This window comes from Anas platyrhynchos, chromosome 1 (genome assembly GCF_047663525.1).
Source record: "Anas platyrhynchos isolate ZD024472 breed Pekin duck chromosome 1, IASCAAS_PekinDuck_T2T, whole genome shotgun sequence".
NCBI lineage: Eukaryota > Metazoa > Chordata > Aves > Anseriformes > Anatidae > Anas > Anas platyrhynchos.
The window spans coordinates 820482-847076 of record NC_092587.1 but is presented as its reverse complement, the minus strand read 5'-3'; the positions used below and the strand labels follow the sequence as shown (position 1 = coordinate 847076).

The 26595-nt window shown below is 64.4% G+C and overlaps 1 protein-coding gene across 8 annotated transcripts in view; it reads right to left on the bottom strand.

Moving 5' to 3' along the window:
* The window catches only part of SBF1 (SET binding factor 1), a 60903-nt gene that overhangs the window by 2039 nt on the left and 32269 nt on the right, over nt 1-26595 (bottom strand). The window contains exons 3-42 of one of the 8 annotated variants that reach the window (XM_038186495.2): nt 26190-26327; nt 25939-26067; nt 23676-23786; nt 20925-21030; nt 20333-20465; nt 19209-19317; nt 18243-18356; nt 17496-17573; nt 16912-17025; nt 15643-15771; nt 15307-15405; nt 14537-14741; nt 14079-14191; nt 13449-13598; nt 13247-13315; nt 12663-12821; nt 12220-12479; nt 11793-11965; nt 11509-11582; nt 11201-11396; nt 10799-10926; nt 9853-10028; nt 9204-9281; nt 7288-7427; nt 6331-6535; nt 6016-6212; nt 5779-5916; nt 4743-4835; nt 4360-4437; nt 3601-3785; nt 3346-3522; nt 2690-2791; nt 2423-2608; nt 2140-2266; nt 1922-2052; nt 1227-1460; nt 1004-1114; nt 647-858; nt 362-449; nt 139-270 (exon numbers count right to left, since the gene is read on the bottom strand). In XM_038186495.2, coding sequence (XP_038042423.2) covers nt 139-270; nt 362-449; nt 647-858; nt 1004-1114; nt 1227-1460; nt 1922-2052; nt 2140-2266; nt 2423-2608; nt 2690-2791; nt 3346-3522; nt 3601-3785; nt 4360-4437; nt 4743-4835; nt 5779-5916; nt 6016-6212; nt 6331-6535; nt 7288-7427; nt 9204-9281; nt 9853-10028; nt 10799-10926; nt 11201-11396; nt 11509-11582; nt 11793-11965; nt 12220-12479; nt 12663-12821; nt 13247-13315; nt 13449-13598; nt 14079-14191; nt 14537-14741; nt 15307-15405; nt 15643-15771; nt 16912-17025; nt 17496-17573; nt 18243-18356; nt 19209-19317; nt 20333-20465; nt 20925-21030; nt 23676-23786; nt 25939-26067; nt 26190-26327 — 5577 coding nt within the window. The remainder of the gene's footprint in view (nt 1-138; nt 271-361; nt 450-646; nt 859-1003; nt 1115-1226; nt 1461-1921; nt 2053-2139; nt 2267-2422; nt 2609-2689; nt 2792-3345; nt 3523-3600; nt 3786-4359; nt 4438-4742; nt 4836-5778; nt 5917-6015; nt 6213-6330; nt 6536-7287; nt 7428-9203; nt 9282-9852; nt 10029-10798; nt 10927-11200; nt 11397-11508; nt 11583-11792; nt 11966-12219; nt 12480-12662; nt 12822-13246; nt 13316-13448; nt 13599-14078; nt 14192-14536; nt 14742-15306; nt 15406-15642; nt 15772-16911; nt 17026-17495; nt 17574-18242; nt 18357-19208; nt 19318-20332; nt 20466-20924; nt 21031-23675; nt 23787-25938; nt 26068-26189; nt 26328-26595) is intronic. The other 7 variants (XM_072036535.1, XM_072036561.1, XM_072036512.1 and 4 more) reach the window with 7 other exon arrangements.

Sequence of the window (26595 nt, the reverse complement as noted above, 5' to 3'; positions counted from 1 at the left end):
GAGAGAGAAGGTGAGCGGGGCCGGGCGGCTGCTCCGGGCGAGACAGCGGCGCCGCGGCCCCCAGGAGCCCAGCGAGGGGCAGGGGCTGTGGGCTGCCCAGCTCCCCTCCCTGCAGCAGGGGCTCGGTGCCCCACTCACATCGAAGAAAGCTTTCTCGTCCACCGTCTTGGGGGCCCCCATGGTGGGGGTGCCAGGCGTGATGGACTCCACGTCGGCCAGGTCAATGACGCCTTTGCACTCCGTGTCCATCCGGCTGTCGTAGTACCGCAGCTGGGGGGAGAGGTCCCGCACGCAGCTCAGCACACGGGGAGGGAGGGGAGGATCCCGGACACAGCCCTCGCCCTGCCCGGCCCCTCAGTACCTGATGCTTGGTTTTATCCAGCACAAACCAGCGAGGCTTCCAGGGTTTCATGAAGGCTCCTTTCTTGTACAGGGTCCCCTCATAGGACCTGCGGGGCGCGGGCAGTGCGTCAGTGCCTCATTGCGCCCCGTGGGTGAAAGCAGAGAGGGGCCCGCGTGTGGGTCAGCTGGTGGCAGCCAGACATCAACGGGGACCACCAAGGTCCCTGCGCTGCAGAACCCAGGTGCCACCTCTCTGGGAAGGGCCCCCCACCCCTGTCCCCCGCCCCTGTCCCCCCCTGCCTGCCTGTTCTCGCTCTCCGACATCTGGAACTGGCTGTAGAGCGTGCTGGTGCTCTTCCTGCCGCCCTGCTTCCCGCTGGACGGGGTGGAGGTGCTGCTGGTGTCGCTGTCCAGGCTGAGGTTGAGCGTGGAGCCCACGCCGCTCTCCTGCAGGTACACGCCCAGCGAGCGGCGGTGGTGGGAGAGGCCGGAGGACATCAGCAGGGAGCTGGGGGTCTGCGGGGGGCAGAGGGCACCGTGTGAGGGGGGACGGCTCCCCAGGCACATCAAGCACCAGCCCTGGGCTGCAGGAGCCGACAGCAGCCTCGCTGGGCACCCTCGGCAGAACCGAGTCCTCCCTTCAGCCCCATCGCAGCCCTACCCGGCTGCCCTCCTGCCGGGCCTCGGTGCGCTGGGAAGCTTTGATCTTGTCCCACGTGTCCTTCCAGCGCTCCGGAACCTGCCCCAGCTCCATCTCCAGGTTGTGCAGCTCCTGCAGGGAGGACTCAGGCATCAGCCCGAGCTGTCTGTGTGCCAGGGGGCTGCAGAGCGCCGTGCACAGGGCACTGCACCACCTCTGGGGCACTGCCCGAGCCCAAACTCACCTCCAGCAGCTTGGAGATGGCGTCGGGCTCCACGCGGCTGCGGTTGTCGTAGCAGGGCCAGATGATTTTGCGCTTTGTCTGCGGGGCGCTGGTGTCCTGCCGGTCTGCCTCCTCCACGTGCTCCGGCTGCCCCTGCACCAGCTCCCAGTCGTAGGAGGGGCCCTCGGACAGCGTCTCCTCCGTGTAGTAGTCCCACACCTTCAGGTTGGAAATGTTGCTGTACGGCCTTAGCACCTAGGGAAGAGCCAGGGTTATGCTGAGAACAGCCGGCGGCATCCAGGCAGACCTGGCCCTGCGGCAGGGTTGCAGACAAGCCTGGGTTTTACTGGTTTTCTCTGTCCAGACTGGAAACCAGTCCCTTTACAAAGAGCTTTCCTCGCAGTGATGTTTTCTGGCTGGTACCAGGAGGCTGCAGGCTGGTCAGCAGAGGGCAATGCTGGCCCGCAGACACCAGAGCTGCTGCCAGGACAGGGCCCAGCCCAAATGCAGGCTCTGAGCTGCCCAGCCCCAGATTGGGCTCGCCATCCAGCTCATGATGGTGAAGAGCCCATAAGGAGACCCTGACAGCACCAGCTCAGGCTCTCTCCTGTGCTCGAGGTTCCCTGCAGTATCCCCCGAAATCCCTGAGCCCCTGCAGAGTGCGGGGACCTGGGGGGCTGGAGCAGGTGGATCCAGAGCAGCGGCAGAGCTCTCACCTCCCCATCCTCGGGGGCATACATGTAGTTGAAGAAGACGGGAGCTTTCTTGTTCAGCCAGTCGATGTAATCCCAAATGGACTTGTAGACCTGCTGGCTTTTCCGCTCGCCCTTCTCCTCGTAAATGAGGCCTGCGGAGAGGAGGGCAGGATGGCGTTATTTGGGGCCAGGCACTGAGCTGCCCCCCCCTCCCCGTGCACCCCACACGCTGCCCTCACCCAGCTCGATGCGCTCGTAGTCCGAGTCCAGCAGGAACGTCCGGAAGCGGTTGGAAATGTAGTGGTAGCTGAGGAACTTCAGGTAGTACTGGCTGAACTCAAACTCCATGGGGAACTGCAGGTGGATCTGCGAGGAGGAGCGAGGTGAGGGCTCCCAGCACACACCCAGGCTGGCAGCTGCTGCCCAAGCCATGAACCAGTGCTTGGGCATGGCACCAGTGCATGGACCAGCATGGCACCAGTGCTTGGGGAGCAGGGCCAGCAGCCCGCACGGGGCCCTCACCTGATGCACGCAGTCCAGGAACTGCAGGAAGATGGGCGCAAAGCCGCTGCTCTGGCTGGCCAGGGTCTGTGCCCCGCGGTGGCTGAAGCGGTGCCCGAAGGACAGCCACTCCTTCTCCACCAGCAGGCGGAAGCCCTCCATTGTGCGGTAGTAGGGGTCCGAGAGCAGCTGCACCAAGGACACCACCTGCAGGGACAAGGGGGGGCTCGAGATGCTCCTGGGGACGCTCGGTGGCAGCCGTCGTGCCGGGCAGCTGAGGGCTCCTACCTGCGTGGTGATGTCCCAGCCGTCCTCCAGGCTGACCAGCACAGAGGAGCCCGTGTCCAGCAGCTCCACCACCAGCACTGAAATCTGCAGGATCTTGTGGATCTGCCAAGGCAAGGATCGACACTTAACAGGGAGCAGGAAGCTCATTTGTTGCTGTGGGGCAAAGCAACCCCTTCTTCTGGAGCACTCTTCAAATGGAGCAGAGCACAAGGGCTCTGCGGGGCCAGGACACGAGTCCTGTACCCAGGCACTGTGAGCCTGAACAGCAAAGGCAGAGGAGCAGAACCACTGCAGCAGCACGGCCGTGGGTGCTGCGCTCCCTCCAGCACCCCGGGTCTGTGCCCACGGCAGCCCTGCAGACAAACCCCGTCCTGCAGAGAAGCAGAACCTGGGTCCCCCCCGGCTCCCTCGGGCCCTGCCCTGTTCCTCCAGCTGAAAGAGTCTGCGCTCTTTCAGCCTTGTTCCTCCCAGCCCAGCTTGGTGTTCACTTGGTGTCCCCACTCTGCACCCAGTGGCACCTGGGACAGAGCCCCCAGACCCCCCCTCAGCCTCTGCTTCACCAGGAGGGATGAACACATCCCTGACACGAGCCGACAGCGAAGACTCCGACCATGGAGACAGATCGGGGGCCCCACAGCCTCTGTGGAACCACTGACCTGGGAAAGCCACTCGGACTCCTCCAGGGACCGCAGATAGGTGACAGGGGGGTCGCCAGCGGGGCAGCCGGGCACACAGGCCTTCATCAGCTTCTTGAAGCTGGCTTTCACCTGCCGCACGTCGAACACTTCGATGGGCACCACCTCCCAGTGCTGCAGCGGGTCCGGCTTCACCCCCTGCGGGAGGAGAGCGTCAGCACCACCGTGCGACCCAGCGCCCAGCCCCGCCGCCACCACCGCGTCCCCTTCGATCACCTTCAGCTGCGACTTGTCCCCGATGATGTAGAGCGAGGCGCGGTGCTGCCGCAGGAAGCTGGCCTCGGCGGGGCTGCCGTTGTGCTGGGCGCTCAGCAGGTCCTTCCCCGCCAGGCGCGACCCGATCTCCACGTTCAGGGCGTAGCTGCTCATGCGCCCGCTGGCGCGGATGCTGCCCCACTTGCCTGCAAGACAGACGCGGTCACCGAGGGTCCCCAAGGCCGGGACGGCCGCTGCGCTCACCCTGACCCCGAGGGGCTGGCGCAGGGCGAGCAGCTCTCCGTGGGAAGGAGAGCAGCTCTCCGTTTTGCAGGGCAGAGCCCTCAGAGCACATGCTGGGAAGGTGCCGGGCACCAGGTTTGCTTTTGCTCCGTCTCCTCGCTGGGTGCTGTAGGGCCTCCTGCCCACCGTGTGCTGGGAACAGCCCCAGCCCCGAGCAAGGCGGGCTGCCCCCGTGCCCCCTTCCCTGCAAGCCAGACCCTCTCCTCCACCGCCACCAGCGAGCACCAGCAGAAGTGCGAGGAGCCTAAAGCAAACCTGGGGGAGGGCGCGGGGTGGGCGCGGGCAGGCCCGGTACTTACCGCAGGCACCGCGGCCGGGCCGCAGCGGGGCCGTGCTCGGCTGAGCGCAGGCGTGAGCGGGCGGGCGGTGGTGTTACTGGGGCATTAGTGGTGTGAGGGGGACGTGGGGTGTGTGGGCTGTGGGGTCAGTCGTCAGGTTAGCACCCGGGCGGCGGTTATGCGCACGGCGGTACCGTACCTCGGGGCGCCTCGCGGCCCTTCGCCGACGCGCACTTGGGGGTGGAGAGGGTGATGACCCTGGCTCTGTGACCGAGCCCTGAGAGCACAGGACGAAAGCAACCTCAGCGAAGGCGCCGGGCGGAGCTGGACCAACGCTCTCGCTGGGCGGACATGGGATGGAAGGGACGGGGCCGGGATGGAGCCACTGGAGCCACGAATGGGATGGAGATGGCGCGGAGCTGCCTCTGGGTCCTGCGGCCGCTCCCTCCCTCCCTCCCCTGCGGCTGCCCCATGCCAGAGCTCTGGGGAAGCGAGAGGGAAGCAGCTACTCTACCCCAGCTGCCCCGGCACGGGGGCCTTCGCGAGGCCCCCACGAGGCAGCGTTCACTCGCACGTCCTCACCTCCACGGCTAATAGTACCGGGCCCATCGTCCTTCCCTCCCATCACCTGCTTCATGAGCGATCCCAGCTTAGGCTGCCTCTTGTCGGAGAAATCTGTAGCACCAACAAAATGTCAGCTCTGAGCCTCGCTGTGCTGCTCCCGCAGGGCCCTCCCGCCCTGCCTCCCCACGGCTGCTCCAGAGGGAGGGAAGGGGCCCGAGAAGGAACCAGCGGCAAGCAGGAGAGCCCGGGGCCGGGACCAGGGGCCAGCATGCAGGATTCACCTTCCAGCTGCAGCCACGGCACGTGGGCACCTGCGGCAGCAGCGTGAGCAGGGGCTGCACCCCACAGCACCCCACAGCACCAGCGAGTGCCACCGCCCTGGGTATTTGGCACTGGGGGCATCACCCAGCACCGTGCCCGCTCCCTCGCCGCCCCCCAGCCCCTCTGACCGTGCTGCTCCTGCAGCAGCTTTGGGTACGTCCTGCACCAGGGAACGAGCCCCGGGGGGCTTCAGCAGCTGGGCTCTCCTACACCCCTTTGGCCCCCGGTCACCTCCGCAGCAATGACGGGGTGGGATGGCAGGGACAGACGATGAATGGCGATGGAATGGCAGCAATGAGAGCTCTGCTCGGGCAGCACGAGGCAGACTTACCGCAGCGTCCCGTGACAGACCCCGCGCTGCCCTCGCTGCGCTTGGTGCCGAGGTCTCAGCTGATGGGGTCCGTCCCCTCCCACCCCCCCCTGGCTCTCAGCAAGCTCCTGGATCCAGTCGGGAGCTCCCAGTGCTTGCAGGTGCGGGGGCACTGCCTTGCCCAAACCCGTCCCCACCACCACCAGTCCTGGAGACCCGGTGGGAACTGGGAGCTCTGGGAAGTGCGCCGGGAAGGCTCTGCTGCCTTCGTGGACGTGGCAGACCAGGGAGAGCTGCTCACCTGGCTGTCCAGGCTCTGGGACACGCAGCAGGACCCGCGAGCAGGGCCCCGTGCACCAGGTAAGGTGCGAGCCTCCTGCCTCCCCTGCGCCCTGCGCAGCGCCACGACCCAGCTGCTCTCACCTGCGCTGCTCATGTGTGCCGAGGTGAAGCCACTGAGCGTGTTGCGCCCACTGGCATCAGCATAGTGAGGCATGGAGTTGATCACGGCCTGCAGATACTTTTCCTGCTCCAAACTGGTGGAGTCTGTCTGCGAGGGGCCTGGGAGAGAGCCAAGAGCATCAGCACTCTGCCCTGGGCACGGGATGGGGCCACAGCCCGCCCCAGCATGGCGCTGCCCGGGGTGAGGGGGACGGGCACCTGTGGTGGGGGCGTTCTGGGACTTGAAGAGGCCCACGACGCCCTTGCCGTGCAGCCCTCCCGAGCGCAGCAGCACGGCCTTGGTGCGGGAGTTGCGCCAGCACACCACGGGGAAGCGGTTCTGGCGGTAGCAGCGGGAGATGCGCTGGATCGTGTTGTCCTGGATGCTCTGCGGCACGATGAGCAGCCCGGGGTAGCTGCGGGGGAGAGCGGGGGCTCTGCAGGGCGCGGCGAGGGGCAGCACCAGCCCACCCGCAGCTCCCACGGGTGACTGGAGACCCTCGCTGCCCCCCCATGGCCTCTCCCCGTGCTCACCTCCGACAAATGGCGTACATGCGGTTCACCGTGGAGATGCGGAAGGGCTCGTTCTTGGAGCGCGTGAGGCTGCTGCTGAGCGTGCCCAGCCCCAGCCGCTGGTAGTCGCGGCAGCAGGCTCGCTCCACCAGGTGGTTGATGGTCTTCTCCGAAGGTTTGATGGTGGTGGTGGGGGTCAAAGTGCTTCTGTCCATCTCCTCGGACACTGCGGAGACAAAGGGGGGCCGGGGTCAGCCTGCGGCACGCAGGAGGTGTCCCGCCTGCAGCTGGGGGCATCGTCCAGCCTGGCAGAGACAGGACAGGATGGGAGCTGCACCCCACTGCCCTCCCCTGAAATGGAAGAGCTCTGACCCTTCCCAAGGGCTCTGAAGCAAGAGCCTTAGCTCGTTAGGTTAACAGAATTCAAAGCATCCTCGTGAACAGAAGGAAAGCTCTGAAATCAGCCACCTACAAGCAGAGGCCAGCCCCACACGCAGCAAGCTCCCCATGGATACTGCTCCCCCCCGGATCCCACAGCCGTGCCTCCTCCAACAGCCCTCCCTGGGGAAGGTTGGGATCCTCAGTACTGAGAACTCCTCCTGGTCCTTTGCTCCTCAGCCCAAACGAGTTTGTCTCACATCTAATCCAACCTTCTTGCTGCAGCTCACGTCTGCACATTTTCTCCTGACAGGCTGAGGCCACAGCCCAAATGCAGGCTCTGAGCAGCCCAGCCCCGGCTGGCTCACTGGGTGTTTTCAGTTCCTAACGCAGCAATATCTCAGCTTGCTGCCCCCTACAAGGGGACGAGAGCTGGCAGGCTGCTGGGGACAGCCAGAGGTGACCAGGGGCAGGGCTGTGCGCAGGGAAGCTCCCGCGCCTGCTCCCTGCACGGTGACAGCCGAGAGCTGTCCCGGGGAGCTCCTGCTGCAGCCTCCCCCTGCTCCCACCACCTCCCTCCCCACGCAGGGTGCCCCCAACCTGAGATCTCGTCCTCGTTGTCCTCTGCGAAGTGCTGGCTGCTCCGCTGCTCCCAGGCGGGCGGCGTGTATTTCTTCCGTGTCACGTACTGGCGGCCGATTGTTTTCTTGGCGTTTTTCACCAGGTTTTTGGAGAGCGTCCTGGAACAAGAGAAAGAGGCCGGGGCCAGCTGACACCCGCTCCAGCACGAGCACGGCCACCAGGGCAGGCCCCGAAGGCTGGAGGAGCACCCACATCACCCCCAGAGAGAAGCAGAGATGGAGCACCCTGAACACCGGAGCACCCTGAACACCAGAGCACCCCAAAAACCTGAGTACCCCGACCACCGGAGCACCTCGACCACCCCAACCACCAGAGCACCCCGACCACTGGCACACCCCGACCACCGGAGCACCCCGATCACCCCGACCACCACCGACAGGCACGGTCACAGTCACGGCCACCAGAGGACGGATGCCACCTGCAGCGCCCAGCACGGGGCGAGCGCTTGGCACCGAGCCCCGAGCCCAGGCTGCAGAGGCTGGGGGCAGCCAGGCTGAGCAGCCCCCAGCGCCCCAGCCTCCCGGGAGCACCACCGGCATGGAGACAGACATGTCCCGGGCTCTGAAGCCACCACCTCCACATCTGAGCCCCCAAACCCGTTGATCTGCCGTGTCCCTAGATGATCGTGGATCCCAGAATGGTTTGGGTTGGAAGGGACCCCAGAGCCCATCTCATTCCAAGCCCTGCCCCAGCCCCGGCTGCCCCCAGCCCCATCCAGCACTGCCAGGGATGGGCACCCCCAGCTCTCCAGGGCAGCCCGTGCCCACTGCCCCCATCATGAAAAAATCCTCATTCCTCCAAGGTGGGCTCCTTCTGACCACCAGGTGACAGCTGCTGGAGGCTGCATGGGGACGCTGCCAGCCCAGCCCAGCCCAGCCACGGGGCAGAGGGGAGCTGCTGAAGGCGAGCTGCCCGGCGCTGTGTAAGGGGGACAGGGACAGCAGCTGGGCTCAGCCCCACACCCGCCCGTGGGGGGACTTCTCTGCCTGCCCAGGGAGGAATGGGAAGGCGCAGGAGGGAAATCTTCCAAAACCTGCAGATGGTTAGGCTGCGTGGTCACAGCAGGCTCCTTAGGACACAGCTCCGGAAAAAGCCTATGCTTGAAGGCACGAACGGTCTGCATGTGTGCAGGACCTCACACATCATCATCATCATCATCATCATCATCACCATCATCATCATCATCACCTCAGGGAGCCCACGGGCTCAAAGAGGAACAAGTAAGGAAGCTGCAGGAATCAGGCAGGGATCGGCCACGTCCAGCCCAGAACAGCCAAGCTGGCGCACGGATCTCTGGTAATTCACCTGGTCAGGACTGGGGCCCAAGTGAGAGCAGGGGGCTCGTTTTGCTTTGCAAAGCAGACCAAGAGGGAATCTAACTGCTCCCTACGGTTATTAGAAGAAAAGCCTCAGGACTGGGCAACAACTCTGGGAAGCAGTGGTCAGGTACAGAGGCTGGAAGCAGGAGTGCTTCCTACCCAGAGCAACGAGACCTGCAGGCAGTGTGGGGCACAGCCGGCAGCAGATGTGGGGTGGTGATGAAGCAGACCTCGCAAGATCAGGGACCGTGCCCAGGAGAGCTGTGCCCAGCAGCTCTGGTGGTCCCCAGAGGTTAGTAGGAAGACGCAGAGCTCCCTCAGCACGTCCTGGGGATCCACCCGTGCCATGGAGCACTAGGACGGCCGCCCCGCCGCCTGAGGCTGCGGTAGGAGCGCACCCCAAACCTTCAGCCTGGAAAAGGGCGTCCCCAAAGTGCCAAGCCCCCAGCCCAGGCAGCATGCAGAGGAGGTGAGAAGAAGCCCTGGGAGCAGTGAAGGCTGCAGCCTGAGCCGAGGCCACCTGGCAAGCTCCCGCACAGGGTGAAGGCATCTTACGTGGTTGAATGGCCAAGGTGCCCGAGGGACATGACCCCCACTGTCAGGCCCTGGAACATACCGGTCACCTGCTGGGAGCTGAGTCACAAACACGGGAGAGCAGCTTAGACTCCAGGGCACACCAAGCACGACCAGCAGCAACCAGACCCACAGCTACAGCGGCCACCGAGCGCAGGAGCAGGGTCTGGCCTCGGACCAGCACCAAGCACAGAGCTTTTCCACTGCCCCGCAGCGCTGCCCGTGCCCCACAAAGGCAGAGCCCACGCTCTCGTGCCCAGTGGAGCTTCTCCCATGAGATGCGTCCTGGGGACTTGTGCTGCTTCAGCCTGGGCGGCCGTGCAGGGAGCAGCACTGAAGCCATCAGCGCGCTTCCCAGGCTTGGCTGGTCCTCTGCTTGGAAAAGGACCCCAAAAAAATGACCATTCCCCTCCTTGCAAAAACCCAAAGGGAGCAGGGATCCTGTGCCAGGGAGGTCTGAGCAAGGCATGCCCAGGGACCCCGAGCTCCAGCTCTGGACCCTGTGCCTGGTTTCCCCTGCCTGGCAGCTCTACCGGTGGGCTGGAGGAGGGAGAGAAGAGCCCCAGCACCGCCTGCGAGGGCCTGGAGCATCCCACAACCACTCCCCCTGCTCCGGGGCCGCTGCAGGTACCTGAGCGAGGGGTTCTTCTCCTTGGCCTTGGGCTGCATGGCTTGCTTGGGCGACTGGCCCACGGTGAAGGCGAAGGTGCCGTGGACGTGCTGGGGGTAGCGCAGTTTGTGCAGGTGCTTCCTGAAGACCTCAGCACTCTCCATAGCCACCTCATCATCGAAGGCGATCTTCAGCAACTGCGAGGGCAAGCAGAAGGCAGGCTCAGGGGGGTCGCCGTGTGTTTGGCACCGTGGGGTGAGGGAGAGCAGCAGAGCTCCTCCGGCCCTTCCCCCGGCCCAGGTCCTGCTCAGCAGCGACCACCATGGGCACGGGCCAGGCAGGGGGCTCCCCGTCTGCCCCCTGTGCCAGTTATTTGGTGCCATACACAGCCCTTTTGGGGCTGCTCTGTACATGAGCACTGCCCCCGGGATGTCCCCAGAGCACAGGGACAGGCAGCAAGGGGCAGGCAGCACTCTGCGTGGTGCTCTCCTCCCCGAGCTGCTCTGTCTCCATGAGTCTCTTGGAGACACACAGTGCTCAGCAGTGATTTTCCTCCTAACACCTCTCCCTGCTGGATTTCTCCTCTCCTAGGACCCACTACCAGGTTTCCAGGATCACCTCTGAGGGCATGAGCACGGCACGTGCCTTCCCAGGGCGCCAGCAGCTACTGAAGCAGTTGGAGAGGAGCCTCCAGCCACAAACAGCGACCAGCCCCGCATCGGGACCACTGCCCAGTCCCTCCTCTGCAAGGGGCCCTCAGGCTCTGTCCCCAGGTGCAGTCACCCCCTTCAGAGGCCGTCTTTGGCCCCTGCAGGCAAAACTACCCCAAACCAGGTGAGCACGGGCAGCGAGTGCCTCGTCCCAGGGGGTGAAGCCAGCGCCAGCCAGGTCCCTGCTGGGTCCCCCCACCAAGGTTCCCCTCAGCTGTGCCGACGCGGCTCCAAGGAGCAGCCCCCCGCGGCCTCACCTGGAATGTGCAGGAGCGTAGCTGCAGGCCCTCCGTGAGGAACTGATCCTGCTGGCTGTGGATGTTGATCTTCTTCTCTTTGGTCAGCGAGGCGATGGGGAAGGAACGGATCACCACCTGCTCCCCCACTGGGCACAAGAGGGAACCCGTCAGCCACCGCCCGGCCAGCTCCCACCAGGCCCCCAGCATCAGGAGGCCAGCAACAGGGCAGCGGTGCTACAGCAGGGCCACGGGGTTTTGGGGATGGGCACGAGCAGTGTAACATCTCCAGAGGGTGCACAACAAGAGCAGGCACCCTCCTGTGCACTGGGAGCACCCACCTGCTGCCCCGGATCGCCCCTGGCCGCCTGCCCCCAGCACCAACACACCCAGCCGGGGGACGGGGCGCACGGGTGGCCTTACCCAGTGGGTCCGTGGGGGTGCCTTTGAAGATGATGCGGTAGGTGGTGAGGAAGATGGCTCCCTCGGCAGGCAGCAGGGGTGGGCCACCGACGCTGCCCCCCGCGGCCTCCTCCCGCTCGTCGGGCATGAGGTACACTCGGAAGCCCTCCATCACGCACTCCTCGCCCACCAGCAGGTTGGGGCGCAGCAGCTTTGGCTACGGGGGTGTAAAAGAGGAGGTTTAGGGCCACGCAGACGTGGAAGGGGACTCGATAGCCCCGCGCAGCACCAGAACCTTCCCCACACCCTGCGGGGGGCCAGGCCGATACCTTCTGGATGGGAGGAAGCCTCTTGCTCTCCCTGTGCACGGCATCCAGCGTCTCGATGTGCATCTGCACAATATCTGCAGACAAGCACGAAGTTAGGGACCAGGAGCAACTCGTTAGCTCACACACTCCCCAGTGACCTGCCCCTAGCACCGAGTGCTCCTCTTTCGCCCTTCTTGCTGCTTCTTTCAGAATCCCCTGGTGAGCAGACCCCAGCTGCTCAGGAAGGGTCCTGCAGTGGGACCACGTGGCCGCCCGCCCCCCGGCAGAGCTGCAGGGCGCATTACCAGGGATCATGACGTGCAGCCCCTTGAGGTGCTCGTTGGTGACGCCGCTCTCCGTGCAGACTTTGTCCACGAAGCGGTTGATGAATCGCACCACGTAGTTGGCCACATCGGAGCTCTCGGCGTCCTCGAAGCCACTCTCTGTGTCATAGCTCTCAGCCACGCTGCCAGCGATGCTGCCGGACAGAAGCAGAGAAGATTTAGCTTGGAGCACGGCTCCCCACTGCCACAACCACAGCAGGAGGCCCCTGCCCACGCCAGGCAGAGTCCTAAGGAGTCTTCATCCCTTTTCATATGAACCCAGGGGTCCCACCCTTGACATGAAACAGCCCTGGGCAGTGCAACCTGCACCAATCCTGCCTCGTGGCTGAATGATCCGGATGCCCAGGTATCGTGCCAAGGTGTGCTCTCGGCACCGTGCCCCGTGTACCTGTTGGTGACCAGGCTGTTGCTGACACTCTCCACGTCCCCCAGCCCGGAGCTGCGCAGCAGGCGGTTCTTGCTGGTGTCAAGAGGCAGCAGCAGGTAGCTCATGCGGTTGGCGTAGTGGATGGCCTGGCTGAACACGGTGCTCTCCTCCTTCTGGATCAGCTCCTGCTGCTTCTCTCGGCTCATGGTGGGCCAGAGTCTCAGCTGCTCTGACGCTATCTCAAGGGCAGACTTGGCTTCCTGCGGCTCCTCCGTGCTCTCCTGAAGGAGGAGAAGGACGTGTCAGAGGTCTGCATGGACAGGAGACCTGCCAGCCTTCACCACGCTGCCCCCAGAGCAGCCTCCAAGCACAGGCTGCAGTCCCTCATCCGTCCCTGTCCTGTGGACCTAGGGGGGCTACTTCCATGCAGCTGCTCTGACACCACCCTGACACCACCAGCTCACCTCCTCCGTGTGGTTCTCCTCGTTGCTGTCCAGGTACAGGGCTCGGATGTGGTTCTGCACATCGCAGTAGAACATCGCCTCCCAGAACTGGATGTTGGTCCACACCACGTGCTCCTGCACACAGCTGTAGGCAAACTGCGTGATGCCCGGGCCCAGTTTCTGAGGAAGCAGAAGACAGAAGCTGCATGCAGACACGGCCTTCGTGCCAGCCTCTCCTCCCCAGCTAACCCTTTCCCTCGCCTGTGCCCTTGGGCAGGCAGGAGGGCTGCTTGGATCAGAGCTCCTCCAAGCGTTCCTTCAAACTCTTAGATTTGCTCAGTGCTGACCCAGGGCCCAACAGAGATCAGTTTTGGAAGGCAGAATTGATCAGGTGTTGGGACAGGCTGCCCAGGGAAGTCTCCAACCCTGGAGGTATTTAAGAGATTTGTGGACGTGGCACTAAGGGACACGGTATAGCAATGGCACTCAGTGTGCCACATTGATGGTTGGACTCGATGATCCTGAAGGTTTTTTCTAGCCTAGATGGTTCTGTGACCTCAGCCCAGCCTGACTACAGCAGGCATCAGGGCACTGCGGGTACTCACTCGGCAGAAAGCAGTGACCAGTGGCAAGAGAGCAGCTGCGATCCCGTGCTCGTCCATGGCCGTGCAGTCCTGGGGAAGGGAACAGAGCTCAGGGGAGGATTCAGAGACACCCCGAGGTACCCCCAGCCCTGCACGACGCTGCCTCCCCCAGCAGGACACGCTCTCCTTCATGGGGGCTGTGCTCCCCCAGCCCCTCTCCTACCTGCAGGCAGCAGTTCATCATGCGCACTACGAAGTCGAACTGCTGGTGGTCCAGCACAGCCCGGTTCTGCTGCACGTGCAGGTTCAGCTCCTGGGTCAGGCAGTGCCGGGCTGCTCGGCCCTTCATGGCTCGCAGCACGGCAGGGAAGAGCTGCGGGAGGAAGAGCAGGAAGATGGGGCCCGGCTGAGCTCTGGGGGATGGTGAGATCAAGGGCAGCCCCCGAGGAGAGGTGCAGGAGGGGCTCCACGTTCTGGCTGTGCGGGCGGACACCACGTTGTCTACATGCAGCTGATCCAACGTGGGTGCAAAGCAGAGCATCCCCAGCGGGAGCACAGCTCGGGGGGGCTCCCTGCTCAGCAAGGCTGGGGGTAGGACCCCAGCCTGGCCACCTCTGTGGGACAGACCCTGAGGGGCACTGGGAGACCCTGGTGCAATGGAGGGATCAGCCAACGGCCCAGGGACAGAGCAGGGAGGAACAGGGCTGCGAGAACAAGTGCCCAAAGGGCAACAGAGCTGCTCGGCAGAGTTCTGGAGAGAGGCACGGAGCAGCCTCCCCAGCCCATCACGGAGGAGAAGCAGCGACCCCAGTGCCCTCCCCTCAACCAGCAGCTCCTGGCGAGCGCCCCTCACCTTTTTGGCCTCTAACATCTTGTTCTCGAAGACGTAGGAGATGCAGTTCCTGACCACCTCCAGGCGCCGGGCGCTGTTGGCCAGGGCGTTGCCGTTTCGCTCCAGGATGGCAGCTGGGGAGAGAGCGGGCTGTCAGCTCGGGCAGGGCAGGGCAGGGCTGTCACCCCAAGGTTGGGGGGCAAGGGGTGTCCCCAAGGCTCTGCTGGAGGAATCCTGCAGGGTCTGCAGCTGCTCCCTCATGCTGGCTCCAGCCCAGGGACCTCCAAACTGGGGTCAGCTAACGGGGACAGCGCAGCCGCTCAGCCAGGAGGCAGGACTGCCCACATTTTGCTCGCATGGGACCCTCGGACACATTGCAGTGCAGAATTGAGGTGGCACCCCGAGAGTGGCACGGCCACGGGGAGCTCCTCCCGAGCTGGGCTGCTCACTGCGGGGAGAGGAGCTGTGCGCACACCTACCGATGGGGGGGCCCGACGGCACCATGCACTTCTTCTCCGCCTTCACAGCAGGAGGGGCAGTCTGCAGCTTGGCCGTGGCCTGGTCGATGATCCACTGCACCGTGCCCTCATCCAGGCGGGGAAAAGGCTTCTGGTGGAGGCGCAGGTGGCAGCCCTCCGTGGGCTTCTGCACCTTGTGCATGGTCACTGCGGGGTACGGGTTCTCCTGGCACAAAAAGGCAGGTTCTTTTCAGGCATGGGGAAGTTGTGTCCCCTCCCGGAGCAGGAGGCTCAGAAAGGTATTTCTGCAACCCCTGCTCCTCTCCTCCTCTCCCAGAAGGTGCTGTACAGCCCCCTGGACCTGCAGTCCTGAGTCCTTAGTTACAGTGCCATCGTGCTCTGCTCTCAGGAGCTGCCAGGACAGCACTCTGGCCCTGAACTCAGCAGCGAGCAGAAAGCCATTCAGGAGGGCTGAAATGCCCAAGGGGCTCTCAGGGCTCTGCTCTGCTCTCGGAAGACCTCAGCAGGTCTGTCCTGTGCCATACAACACCTGCATCAGCTGGCCGGCTGCTCCAGAGCAAAGAAAGTGCCTGATGGCCAGGCCACCCCAAAAAAAGGGCTCCTGCTCCCAGGACAGACACCTTCGGGTGTCCTGCCACACCTAACAGTGCAGGGCAGGATGGAACAGCACCGCCAGCACCAGCTCACAGTAACACACGTGGAGGGGGGGCAGGCTGACCGGGGCTATGACCCAGGTTCCCATCAGTTCCCCTCCGCTGCTCAGGACTCACATTTTTGTAAAGTTTCTCTGCCAGCTCCTTGATGTGCCGCAGGATTTTCTGCTTGTTCCCCTCTTCTGCACGCATGCGCTTCACTTCATAAGCAACGAGCTGGAAGGAGGAGAGGCGGGTGAGAGGAGCAGCAGCCCCCTGGGCAGGATCCCACCGCCCTCCCCGTGCCCCAGCTCCATCCCTAAAGCTGCCAGGCCGGGCTCAGCACCGCAGCCAAGCGTCGAGGCAGATCCCCAGCCCGTGCCATGGGATGGAGCACATCCCACCCGTTCCCACCCGTTCCCAGCGCGGGCGGCACGGTGCGGGGTGCCGGCAGGGACCCGGGGAGCTGCTCACCTCATCGAACAGGTCGATGGCACGGTACGGGGCACCCCTCTCGGTCACGAAGCCCGCGAACGCCATGCCCTCCAGCACCTTGGTGAGGAAGTCGTCCTCCGTCAGCCCCCGCTGCCCCAGAAAGGCTGCCTGCAACAGGGAAATGCAGAGCTGTCAGCAGCACGTGGGGCTCCCCCAGCACCCTCACCCACCCGGTGAGCTGCTGGGAGCAGGGCTGCAGGGTGCTACAAGCAGTCAGAGTGGCTATTTGGGCAAGAACGGGATGTTTCTGAGATGCTGCTGTGGCCAAAGCAGCCGAATGAGCAGGGTTCAGGCTATTTTGTACCACACACAGCTGCTGCACGTGATAATTTTATGAAGTGAATGTTCATTATGCTTCCTAAGCTCTGTGGCTGTTTTACCAAGGTAAAGGTAAAAAGTAAAAGTTTTTCTTGGGTTTACTGCGTGCTTATAGTTTTATGGAACACACGAGTCTTTGTCATCAATAAACGTTTACTGAGCATTAAAAAAATCATTCAGAACCTGTAAGAACACGCTGGCCACGCTGAGCTGCAGCGCCCGAGTCCCTCTGCTCTGTGTCTGTTGTCTTCCCCTGGGCTTGGTCTCCCCACGGACTCCCAAACACCTCGAATATTTTCCTTTTCTCCCTGCCCTGCATTTGCCAACAGCCCCAAGGCACCTGGACCAGCCGGCCCTGCCTGCCTCCTCTCCCCAGGCTCTGCTTCCTTTGCCCAGACTTTAAGATTTTCCCTGGACTTTCTGGGTTTCAGAAAACCCCCAGCTCCAGGCTGTGACGTGAGGGATGCCTTCTGTAAGCCTCTGCACGACACCAGGCACAGGAACGTCAGCTGTGGTGCACCTGACATCGTGTGGGCATGAAGAGGGAAATGGTATCAGACCCGTGGGACCTCGGGACTCCCAAGGACAAACACGGGATGCAGGTGGAGCTGGCAGGGGTGCAGGGCAGGCACCTGCTGGCAACGCAGCTCTTTATTGCTAGATGCAGCTGCATTTGTGCAAACCTTCCCACAGATTCACTCCCCAGCCTTAATTCAACCCATTTGGTGAGGAGTTTATCCACAGACCTACAACACAGCCTGAAAAAATAACTCTGCTGTGCGGGCACAAGGCCCTGGGGCAGGAGGAGCAGAGTCCTTGCAACACCACGTCCCCTGCCTGTCCCCTGCCCGTCCCCTGCCCACCCCTGCTGGCTGAGCCCCCAGGTTTCCTGCCCTCCCACCACCCCGCGTGCTCCTGTCCTGGCCGTACCTTGTGGAAGCGGATGACGGGCTCGGGATGGATGCGGATGATGTGCAGGCACCAGCGATAGCCCTGCAGCAGCTGTGCAAACAAGCGAAGGAAGACGGCCCGGATCTCCTTGTCCTGCAAACGGGGACGCAGCGCGGTCAGAGGGGCGAGGAGCAGCCAGCAAGCGGGGCACAAGTTTCCACCCAAGATCCGAGCCACGTGTCAGGCTCGGCCTCTGCTGAGCGGGGCAGGAAACCCAAAGGTTCAAGGGAAAAGGGAGAGGCAGACGGATCCCCCGTGCTCTGCCCTTCACAGTGTCCCTGACACCGCACACAGAGGAAGGAGCTCGCAGCCCCGGGGCCCCAGGTGCTGCTCCCGGCAGGGCAGCGCTGCACAGCGTGTGCTGAGCCCCCTCTGGCACTGCTGCTGGCTCCAGGTCGGAGCATGTCCCGGGGCTGGGGGCAGCGTGCTGAGCCCCCACCTGCAGAGGCAGCGGTGCTGAGTGCGGGGCAGCCTGCTCTGTGCCAGCCTGCTCCGTGCCCGCGCAGCGCGGTGCCCGCAGGGGCTCTCTGCTCCTGCACCTCCCCTCTTCCCACTGCACCCACCTGCATTTTGAGAGAAGAGGCAGACACGGTGGAAGGGGGGAAGGCGAGATCTGCCACCTCCAGCTCCGGGTCCAAGACCTGCAGAGACAGGGCACAAAGCATGCTCGAGCCCGCGGGGATGGGATCTGTCCTCCCAGCCGGGCACGGAGCAGCAGCGCTCCCCGGGAGCCCGGCAGGACCCACGGACGAGGTGTGAGGGGCTCAAAACCTGCAGGGCTGGGCTGCAGCCACCAGCCAGCAGACCCCCCCCGGCTGTGCCACGGGCTCCCCGTGGCTGGATGGATGCAGCAGCCCAGGGACAGCTCGGTGGCTGCCTCTCCAGCCCCACGTCCTTGTCACAGCCAGGGAAACGCGTGCCACGGGGGGGCTCAGGCATGTAGCAGAGCTCGGCCCCTCTCCCCCCGGCCCCAGGCCAAGGCTCCCAGCCTTTGTTTGCCTGCGCTGTCCTGGGCACGCACTCGCAGGGCCGGCAGGCTCTGGGAATGCGCTAGCAGCCAGAAAAGCAGCTTCAGGGCTGCAGCTGCTTCCTGCCCCAGGGCTGGGAGCCAGCCACCTGATTCCCAGAAACCTTTGGCAGAGGAGCCCCCCGCAGCCCTGCCACGCAGCAGAGGCCATCGGGAGCAGGAGAGGTCCCGCGCGGCGTGGCCGGGGGGGCTCTGAGGCAGGAGCCCTGCCCCCAGCTCCGCTCTGCCCGCTGCCCCCTGCGCTCCCCCAGGCCTGGAGGTGCGGAGACGCCGCGGTGCTTACCATGGAGAGGGCTTCCCGGGTCTGCTGGAGCAGCGGCTCGGGGAGCAGGGAGATGTGCACGCACTCGGGGACGTTCACTGTCCCGCCGTCCAGGTCTGCGATAACAACGTCCAGCTGCAGGGGGGGGACAGGCATGAGAGGGGGCCACGGGGAGCTAACGGGGAAGGAGCCCGGCCGAGGGGAGGCCCTCGGGAACCCCAGCTCGTCTCCTCTCCGTTTTCTGCAAGCTCAGAGCACTCTGGCCTTCAGCAGCAACTTTCCCCTACCCAGGAAACAGGGGGCAAGCTGGGTCTGAGGGAGCAGCAGGGGAGGAAAGCTGGCAGAAGAGGGAAGAAGAGGGACGCAGCCCTGCTCGGGAGGCTGGGTCCCCGATCCTGGCTTTGTGGGATCAGACTCCTCAGCTGGCTGAGAGGTCTCATGGAGAACACAGACACCGACGCCAGCCCCAGCTCGTCCACCGCCCCGCTTAGCCCAAACGGCACTTCCCAGCTTGTTCGGGAGGCTGCACAAAAGCTTGTTTCAGTTTGGATCAGGCTCATTATGCTTTGATTTAATTCAGTTTCTGCACTGAAGGCTGTCAGGCTGAAGTGCCAACACAGCCTCTTGGGCCAGAGCTGCCAGCTGAGTTTCAAACTCCAGCCCTCGGTTAACCCAGGCACTGCTGGCCGGCTGGAGACATAAGCCCTGCCCAGGCAGCCCCAGGAAGCCCCTGGGAGCCCCAGGTAGCCCCAAACAGCCCCAGGCAGCCCCAGGCAGCTCCAGGCAGCCCCAGGCAGCCCCCCTGGCTCATGGCCGAGCTGCCTGGCCAGGACAGCACGCCGGGTGCAAGCTGGGTGCTCAGCCTGCTGAGCCAGGCGCCTTTTGGGGCCGTTTTCTCTCTGGGACCACTGGCACACGGCCCCACTGCTTCCCCTGGACCAGTCCCCGCTCCCAGCCCCCCCAGGACAGGGCAGGGGGAGGCCTCACCAGCTCCTGGGTCTCCGACTGGAAGATGGAATGGACTCCGATGATGAAAGGTGTCGGCGTGCTCAGCACTTCCAGGAGCTGCGCGGGCAGGATGGGCACGTACGTGAAACTGCAAGCAGAAAAAGCAGGAAAGCTGTGAAATCGCTGCAGCCGGTGCAGCCCCTGACCCCCCAGCAGAGCAGAGCCCGCCAGCCTGCCCACGGCAGCGCTCTGCTGCCAGGAGCACAACGACACATCCCCGAGCAGGGTCTGTGAGCTAGGACAGGAGGAGGCAGCGCAGCGACCTGCCCCCATCCTCTCTCTGTTCCCCGGCAGCCGATGGTCCCCCCCCTGCAGGACAGAGCTGTGGGGTGCCGCGTTCCCAGCAAAGCAGATTTTCGTCTGCCACTGTCAGCCCCCGAGGCAACACACATCTCACAGCTCTGCGAGGTTCCTGAGTGCTTGTGGACACAGACCAGGATCGTTCCCCGGCCCTGGAGTTACAGCCCAAGTCTGACTGGGGGAAAGGTTCCCAGCACGGCGACTGCAATCCAGCAGAAAGCTTTCCTTGGACTGCAGACAGCCCCTCTGCAGCCTGGGAACACGGCAGGCCAGGGTGGAAACAGCGCGACAGGAGCTGGCAGCCACAAGAGCTGGGATGTGGGGATGTGCAACTAGCGGGTGGGCTGGGGGCTGCGTCCCCACGGCCCCAGGAGGGCGAGCAGGGTGCCGGCTGTCCCACAGGACACTGGAAACAGCTCTGTGTGCGTGTGCCCCGTCCTGGGGGCAGGATCTGCCCCACAGATCTTTGGAAGCCTCCCAGCACCCAGCCCTGCCCAGTGGGGCGCTGGGGCTGGGACTGGGGCCGGGCTGCCCGCAGAAGTGGTGCCCAGAGGCTCAGTGCCCAGAGGCATTTCACTGCTGCGCACACCAGAGGCTCCAGGAGGGGAGCTGTGAGCGCAGCCAAGAACAAATCCCTCCCGTTGCCCACGCTGCGTTCACCTGCCCCACGCTGGCAGTGCCCCAGAGGCGGTGATCCACCAGCCAGGGCACGGAGCGAGGGGGTGGCAGATGCCTGGCTGGTTGTGGTGGCCCAGTGGCCTCCAGCTCTGCGGAGGGCTCAGGGAGCAGGGCGCTTCCCTCACCTGTACTTGAGGGGGAACATGAGGGCCAGGAGAGCCCGGCAGGCATCGGTGAGCCTCTGGTAGCTGCTGGAGAGAAACAGGATCTTGTGTTCAGTAAGCGCCGCGCAGAAGAGATAGAGCACGTTGGTGATCCCTGGGGAGGAAGGGAGAGAAGAGCACTCAGGAACGAGGGCTGTGCCCCAGCACGGCCCCTTACAGCTCACCCGGCCCGATCCCACTCCCAGCTCCATGCCGTGCACCACGGAGGGGCTGATGTCCTGCAGGGAGCCACTGCGGGGTCACCCCCCCTTGGGGATGGTGCTCGGGGGCTCTGGCGAGGTGCCACGACCCCTCTGTTGGTGGCACGAGGACAGGGCAGCACGGCTCTGCGCCCTTGGCAAGCCTGGCCACAGCCCTGCTCCCAGCTGGGGAAGAGCCACGGCCCTTCCCCACCGAGGGGAAGGCAGAGCTGGGCTCGCTCCGACGGGGCTGCAGCTGGAGCACAGCCCCGAGCCCCCACCCCGGGCTGTGGACGTGGTGGGAGCTGCAGCCCAGCGCTCTGCTGGCCTTGGCACCGGAGCCGGTGAGAAGGAGGCGCGGGGAGAAGTCTCACCGAGCTGACGGAAGAGCAGGGCCACGCTGCAGCTGCTGACGGGAAGCGAGTCATTGATGGGCGTCTGGATCACCTGCCGGTCCCCCGCGCCCAGCGAGATCGTCCTCTGCAAGACAAAGCAGATGCGTCCGGGGCTTGCACCGAGCGAGGGGACAGCGCCGGCAGCAGCCCGAAGCCCTGCACCAGGACCGAGCCCTCAGCAGCACTTGCAGGAGCGGGGCAGAGCCGTGCTGCAGCTCACGAGGGCTCTCCGGGAGCTCCGTGCCCGAGGAGCAGCTCGCCTGCGCCGTGCCCCCCGGTGCCACCAGGCAGGGGCCGCAGCACCAGCTCTGCACCAGCTCTGTGCAGCCTCAGGCGAGGCCACATCCAAGCAGAGCTGGCCCCGTTTGGCTCCTGGGGCAGGGGCTGGGGTGGGCACGCTGGGCACAGCCCCACATCTTCTCCCCTGGGGCAATTTTTCTCTGGGCACTGGGAGGCCCCCCAGGTCCTCAGCCTCTCCCCAGAGACCCGAGGGCAGCCCCGGGTCGCTTTGCTGCTCTCCCTGCACCTCTCCAGGGACATGCTGCTCTGCAGCAGGAGGTTTCGCCACGCGTCCCACCTCCCCGCTCAGCTCACGCCACCACAGCAGCCCAGCAGCCTGCCCCCAAACGCCGGGCTGGCCACGCAAAGCACCCCTGACCTGCTCTGCCAGCACAGCAGGCCAGGTTTTCACAACCCCCGGGGGAGGCAGAGCACAGCAGCCCTGCTGCCCGGAGCACAGCCCCATGCACGGCCGGGGCTCCGTGCCCGCGCTGGGGACGGACCCGGCTGCAGGGTGCTCGGCCCCCGAGCCCTCCCAGGGCAGGGAGAGGTGGCTGAGGAGCAGACAGACCCGATGAAAGAAGAGGTGTGCGTACCGCTGCTTCGTCGTCCGCGTCAGGCTGAGATAGGGACAGACAGAGATAGCACAGTCAGTTAGAAACACACGGACACAGCCAGGAGAGGGGAGGCACGCACACAGCCACGGAGCAGAAGGAGAAGTGCACACAGACAAAGCGAAAGCAGTGAAACTACACGGAGAGCTCCGGGACACAGCGGGGGGAACGGGTGAAGCACAGGAAGGGAAGCGCCACCAACAAACTGTCCCTGCAGCACGCTGCTTTGTCCCCACGGCACAGATCCATCCTGCAAGGAGCGGGAGGTGACCAACAACTGTGCCAAAACGCACAGCTCACTGAGCCACGGCGTCTCCAGAAACCTCCCGGGTGCGAGGCCTCTCCTCGCCCTGCGTGCTGCTGACAGGCTCCACCTGGGAGGAACCAGACGGAGTCAGCCAGCCCAGGGCAGCTCCTGCAGGAGAGCTGCTGCCCGTTCCCATAGCCGGACGCAGCCCGGGATGCTTGGCACAGCCCCAGCCCCGCAGGTTTTGGCAGCAGATTGCTTCCTGCTCCATAGGAGCGGGGTGTGCCCGGCACGCAGCCCTGCAGAGCTCACCCCCACCAGGACCTGCAGCCCCCGGGCTGTTGGGGCAGCACCAAATTGAGGCTGGGATGAGAAGTCAGCCCAAGGGGCAGCGCTGCCCGGCAGAAAGCACCAACACCAGGAACCTGCACGGGAGCAAGAGCGGTCCTAGGGTCAGGGGTGGTGGCAGAACCTCAGCCTGCAGGCACCGGGGACCTGCAGCACAGCCAGGGCCTTGCAAAAGCTCCTTCCCCTGGGCACAGAACTGGACGCTGCCTTTTGCTGAGCAGCTGGAAGAGAAGGCACGGCAGGAACAAGTGCCACAGCCGTGGCGATCTTCCAAGGGTTAGCATGGCAAAACAGCTCCGGGGGGTTGCGCTGCTGTCTCCAAGTGCTTCCAGCCAGAGGCTCCAGCTGGGCGCTCTCCACTTTTTCCATCTCCTCGTCAATTAGCCCTTACACCCAGCTGCTGCTGGCGTGGGCCTGCAGCCCAGCTGGCCTTCCTGGAGCAGCAGGAGCAGCACAAGGGGAACGCACGGCTCAGGGGGGAAGGGGAGGCACTTTCTGCTGGCCTGCTCTGGGCACAAGCAAGGCTGTTGCTCCTCCAGCCCTGTCCAACAATCACAGACGCCGGCCATGCACGGGCACAAGCCAGTGGTTTGAGAAGAGAGCTCCGAGCCCTTCATCTAGCAACCAGGAGCCCTGCTTGGCCTGTCTCGCTCGAGCTGTCTCGTCCCTGCTCTCACAGCCGGCCTGTGACCAGCTCTGGAGCAGCTCTCCGTGCAATCCGACAGGCCTGAGTGGAGGAGCAAGACCTCCCTGGTGCGGGGGCAGCCACAGCCCGTGGCAGCTGTTTGCACAGACGGCTCTGCGACTCCGCAGCTGGGGTGAGCCCATCCAGCTCCCCCTCCTGCAGGGAGCCACCACAAAGCTGCTCACTCACGGCAAGCGAAGCAGCGAGATGGCCTCAGCTGGGGCAGGAGCTGAGCTGCTCCAAATCACGGAGCTTTGCTGTTTCTACTCAGGAGCACTTGGGAAGGCACCGCGGGCACTACTCAACGCCGTGCCAGCAGCAGTGCCAGCTCGGCAGCAGCCAGCATGCAGAGTCAGCTGCTGCCTGCAGGCCCAGCAGCCCTGCTCAGCCCTGCTCAGCCCTGCTCTGCTCAGCTCAGCTCAGCTCAGCTCAGCCCAGCTCAGCCCAGTGCCCAGGACGCAGCCGAGGGGCTGATCCCTGCCCTGTGCCTCCGCTCTGCGGGAGCCGCACGAGGCAGAAGCGCGGGGAGGTTGGGGGGGTGCGGGCAGGCAACCCACCTGAGCTCCCCCGGTGATGGGGATGGTACACGTCAGCAGGTTCCCGATGACGTTCTCCAGGGACACGCTCAGTCCGTCCACGTAGATGGTGTAGATCAGGCCCAGGCTGTTCTGCAGAGGGAAGCAGAGCGCGGCTCAGCACCGGCGCAGGGGGCAGAGCGAGGGTCTCCAGCCCGGGCACCGCTCCCTGTGCCTCCCAGCGCCTGTCCCAGATGGGAGCACGCCCCTGGACAGCTGAGCCCTGGGTGCAGGGCTCGAGGTCTCCCCTTGAGCTTCCCGCAGTGAGTCCTTGTAGGCAGGGAGGGGACATTCAGCCTGTGCCCAGCCTGCTCCCAGCGGGAGCTGGGGCTCAGGAGCTCCACAGGCAGAGGGGGAGCTCTCCAGCACTCCTGGTCCCTGTGGAGTTTAACCAAGTCTCATAAAGACCCCAAACAAGGGACAGGGAGGAGTCCCCTTGGTCACCGAGGGCTTGTTGGGGCCAGGCTCTGCTCTTCTCGCTGCACACACCGAGGAGCCAGCGTCGGCTCCTGCACAGGGACACAGGCACGGGACCGTGTTCAACACGTCCTCTGCTGGGACACGAAGAGCCACAGTAACACAAGATATATAACCAGGAATTCGAGGAATTTGTCTCCAAGGCACTCTGTTTTTTCTCCTCAAACCACCTCTCCGTGTTGGTAGGAAGAGAGGACACCGTCACTGGGCCTTTCGGAGAGAGGTCAGGAAGGGGCAGAGTGAAAAGCAAGCTCCTGTTCCTGCCTGCCCATGGACACACGGACACACAGACATGGACACATGGACACACGCAGCTCTGCTGGCCACGCAGTGGAGGGAGCAGGGACCACGACCCCAGCCCAGCACCACAACAACCAAGGGGGAACAGGCGAGGTCTGGGGCTGTGCAGAGACCCCTTCAGAGACCAGAAGGGGCCGGGACAATGAGCCATGTGCTGGGGAGCACATGAGCCAGAGCGGGCAGGTAGCAGACATCGAGCTGGGAGCTGTGCCAGCCAGGCTCCAGGCGCTGCTGCAGGAAATGTCTGTGTTGGGCAATAAGCGAGCTGACCCACTTTCCTCCAAAAACATCCCCAGCACAACCTGCTCCTGCCCCGTGCGGCAGGCGCGGCGGCACGGCTGACCTCGCTCTGCCCTCCCAGACCCCAGCCACGAGCAGCTCCTGCATTTTGGGGAGTCTCAGCTCCACGGGGGGCTGGACAAGGCACAGCTCATCCCTGATGTGAAGACAAACACAGGATGCAACTGGTGAGGGGAATGGGTTCAGGGTCCCAGCTCCCGTCTGCTCTCACCCTCCCTGCTGTCCCGGTGTCCCTGCTCTCACCGGAGGGTCTCTGTCTTTTCCTGCCACCCCTCAGCCAGCACAGCCTCACGTACGCTCAGACACCTTCCCAGCACCATACACAGGTACAAGGTGCGTGGTCTGCCTTGCTGTGAGGGTGCCCGAATGTGGCCCAGGCTGCCCCAACACGCTGCAGCCGGACACGGTCCTGGGTGACCGGCTCCAGCCGACCCCGCTCCAGCAGGGGTTGGAGCAGAGGTCCCAGCAGGACGTCCCTGCCAGCCCCAGCTGCCCTGGGGTCCTGTGAAGCCCGAGGTCTGTTTGAAGCAGCTCCAGGCTGAAGAATGGAGTGATATTTTTCCCTGTCAGCTATTACCACCAGGAGGGCGCAGCGGCTGAGCACCCCCAAGGAACAGCCCGTGCCCACGGGGCAGGCTGAGAACAAGAAGCAGGCACGGGGCAGCTACCCCGAAGTGATATCCTCACAGCAGGAGGGAAAAAAGGAAGAATAGAGCCCAGCCTGGTGGAAAATGCCACCCTCCACAAGCCCAGCACCTGGGCTAGCAGCAGACGCTGCCCACACGTGCAGGGCAGAGCTTTAGGAAGGTGCCAGGTCGCAGCCCCTGCCCTCCCAAACCTTTTCCAGCCACATAATGCAACGAGTTTGAGGAAAATGCAGATGGCCGAGATAAAGGCTGTGCAGGAACAGGCTGTGCTTCACGGTTTTTGCATTAACAGAAGTGGGTCAAGGCCACCAGCTGCCCAGCGTGGCCGGGTCCCTGTTTGCTGCTCTGTGGCCAGACGTTCGGGTTCAGCGCGCCATGGGACAGGGCGCAGGGAGCAGGCTGGGCTCTGGCAGCACATGGCACTGGGGGGCTGTGTGGCCTCCTGCAGCTCCCACAGCCTCGAGGTCTTTGCTGAGGTTGCTCCTCCTCGTCTCCCCTCTCCCAGATGGTTTCAGACTTACCCTGAAGACCTCAGCATGGTCCAGCCGCGACACCAGCACCAGGCTTTTGGGAGCAAAGAGCTGCGCCGGCTGAACAGGAGATGAGGACGACTCTTCCTCCTCCTCGCCATTCCTGGGGTGGCTCTGAGGCTGCGGAGACACGCGGATCAGCCACGTCAGACACCCCTCCCTCTCCCAAATCCCAGGTTCTTCCAACAGGGGAAAACCAGGCACCCGCAGCACCAGGCACCCTCCCCGGCAGCCCGCGGTACCTGCGCGCTCTCCACGGCCTCCCAGAAGGTGAAGCAGGCGCAGTAATGCCGCTCCGAGTTGATGTCGGTCAGCACGGCGACGAAGAAGGTGGGGGGGTTCCTCTCCGTGAAGAGCTGCCAGCCGCTGGGCTGGCAGAACTGCAAGAGAGAGCAGGGGAGGGGGTGAGCACCGGGACCCGCTGCCACCCCGTGCCTGTCCCAGAGCTGGTACAGGGCTGGGGCTGAGCTGCGCATCGGGAGCGGTGCCTGCAGGATCCGTGCTGGGAGCTCCTCCAGATGGGGTTTGGCTGGGTGCGGGGTGAGGTCAGGGTGTGGGGTGAGGCTGGGGCTGTGGGGCTCATCTGGGGCTGTGGGGTGAGGCCGGGGTGCGGGCGCAGCGCTCCGGGAGGGGGCACTGCTCCTGTGG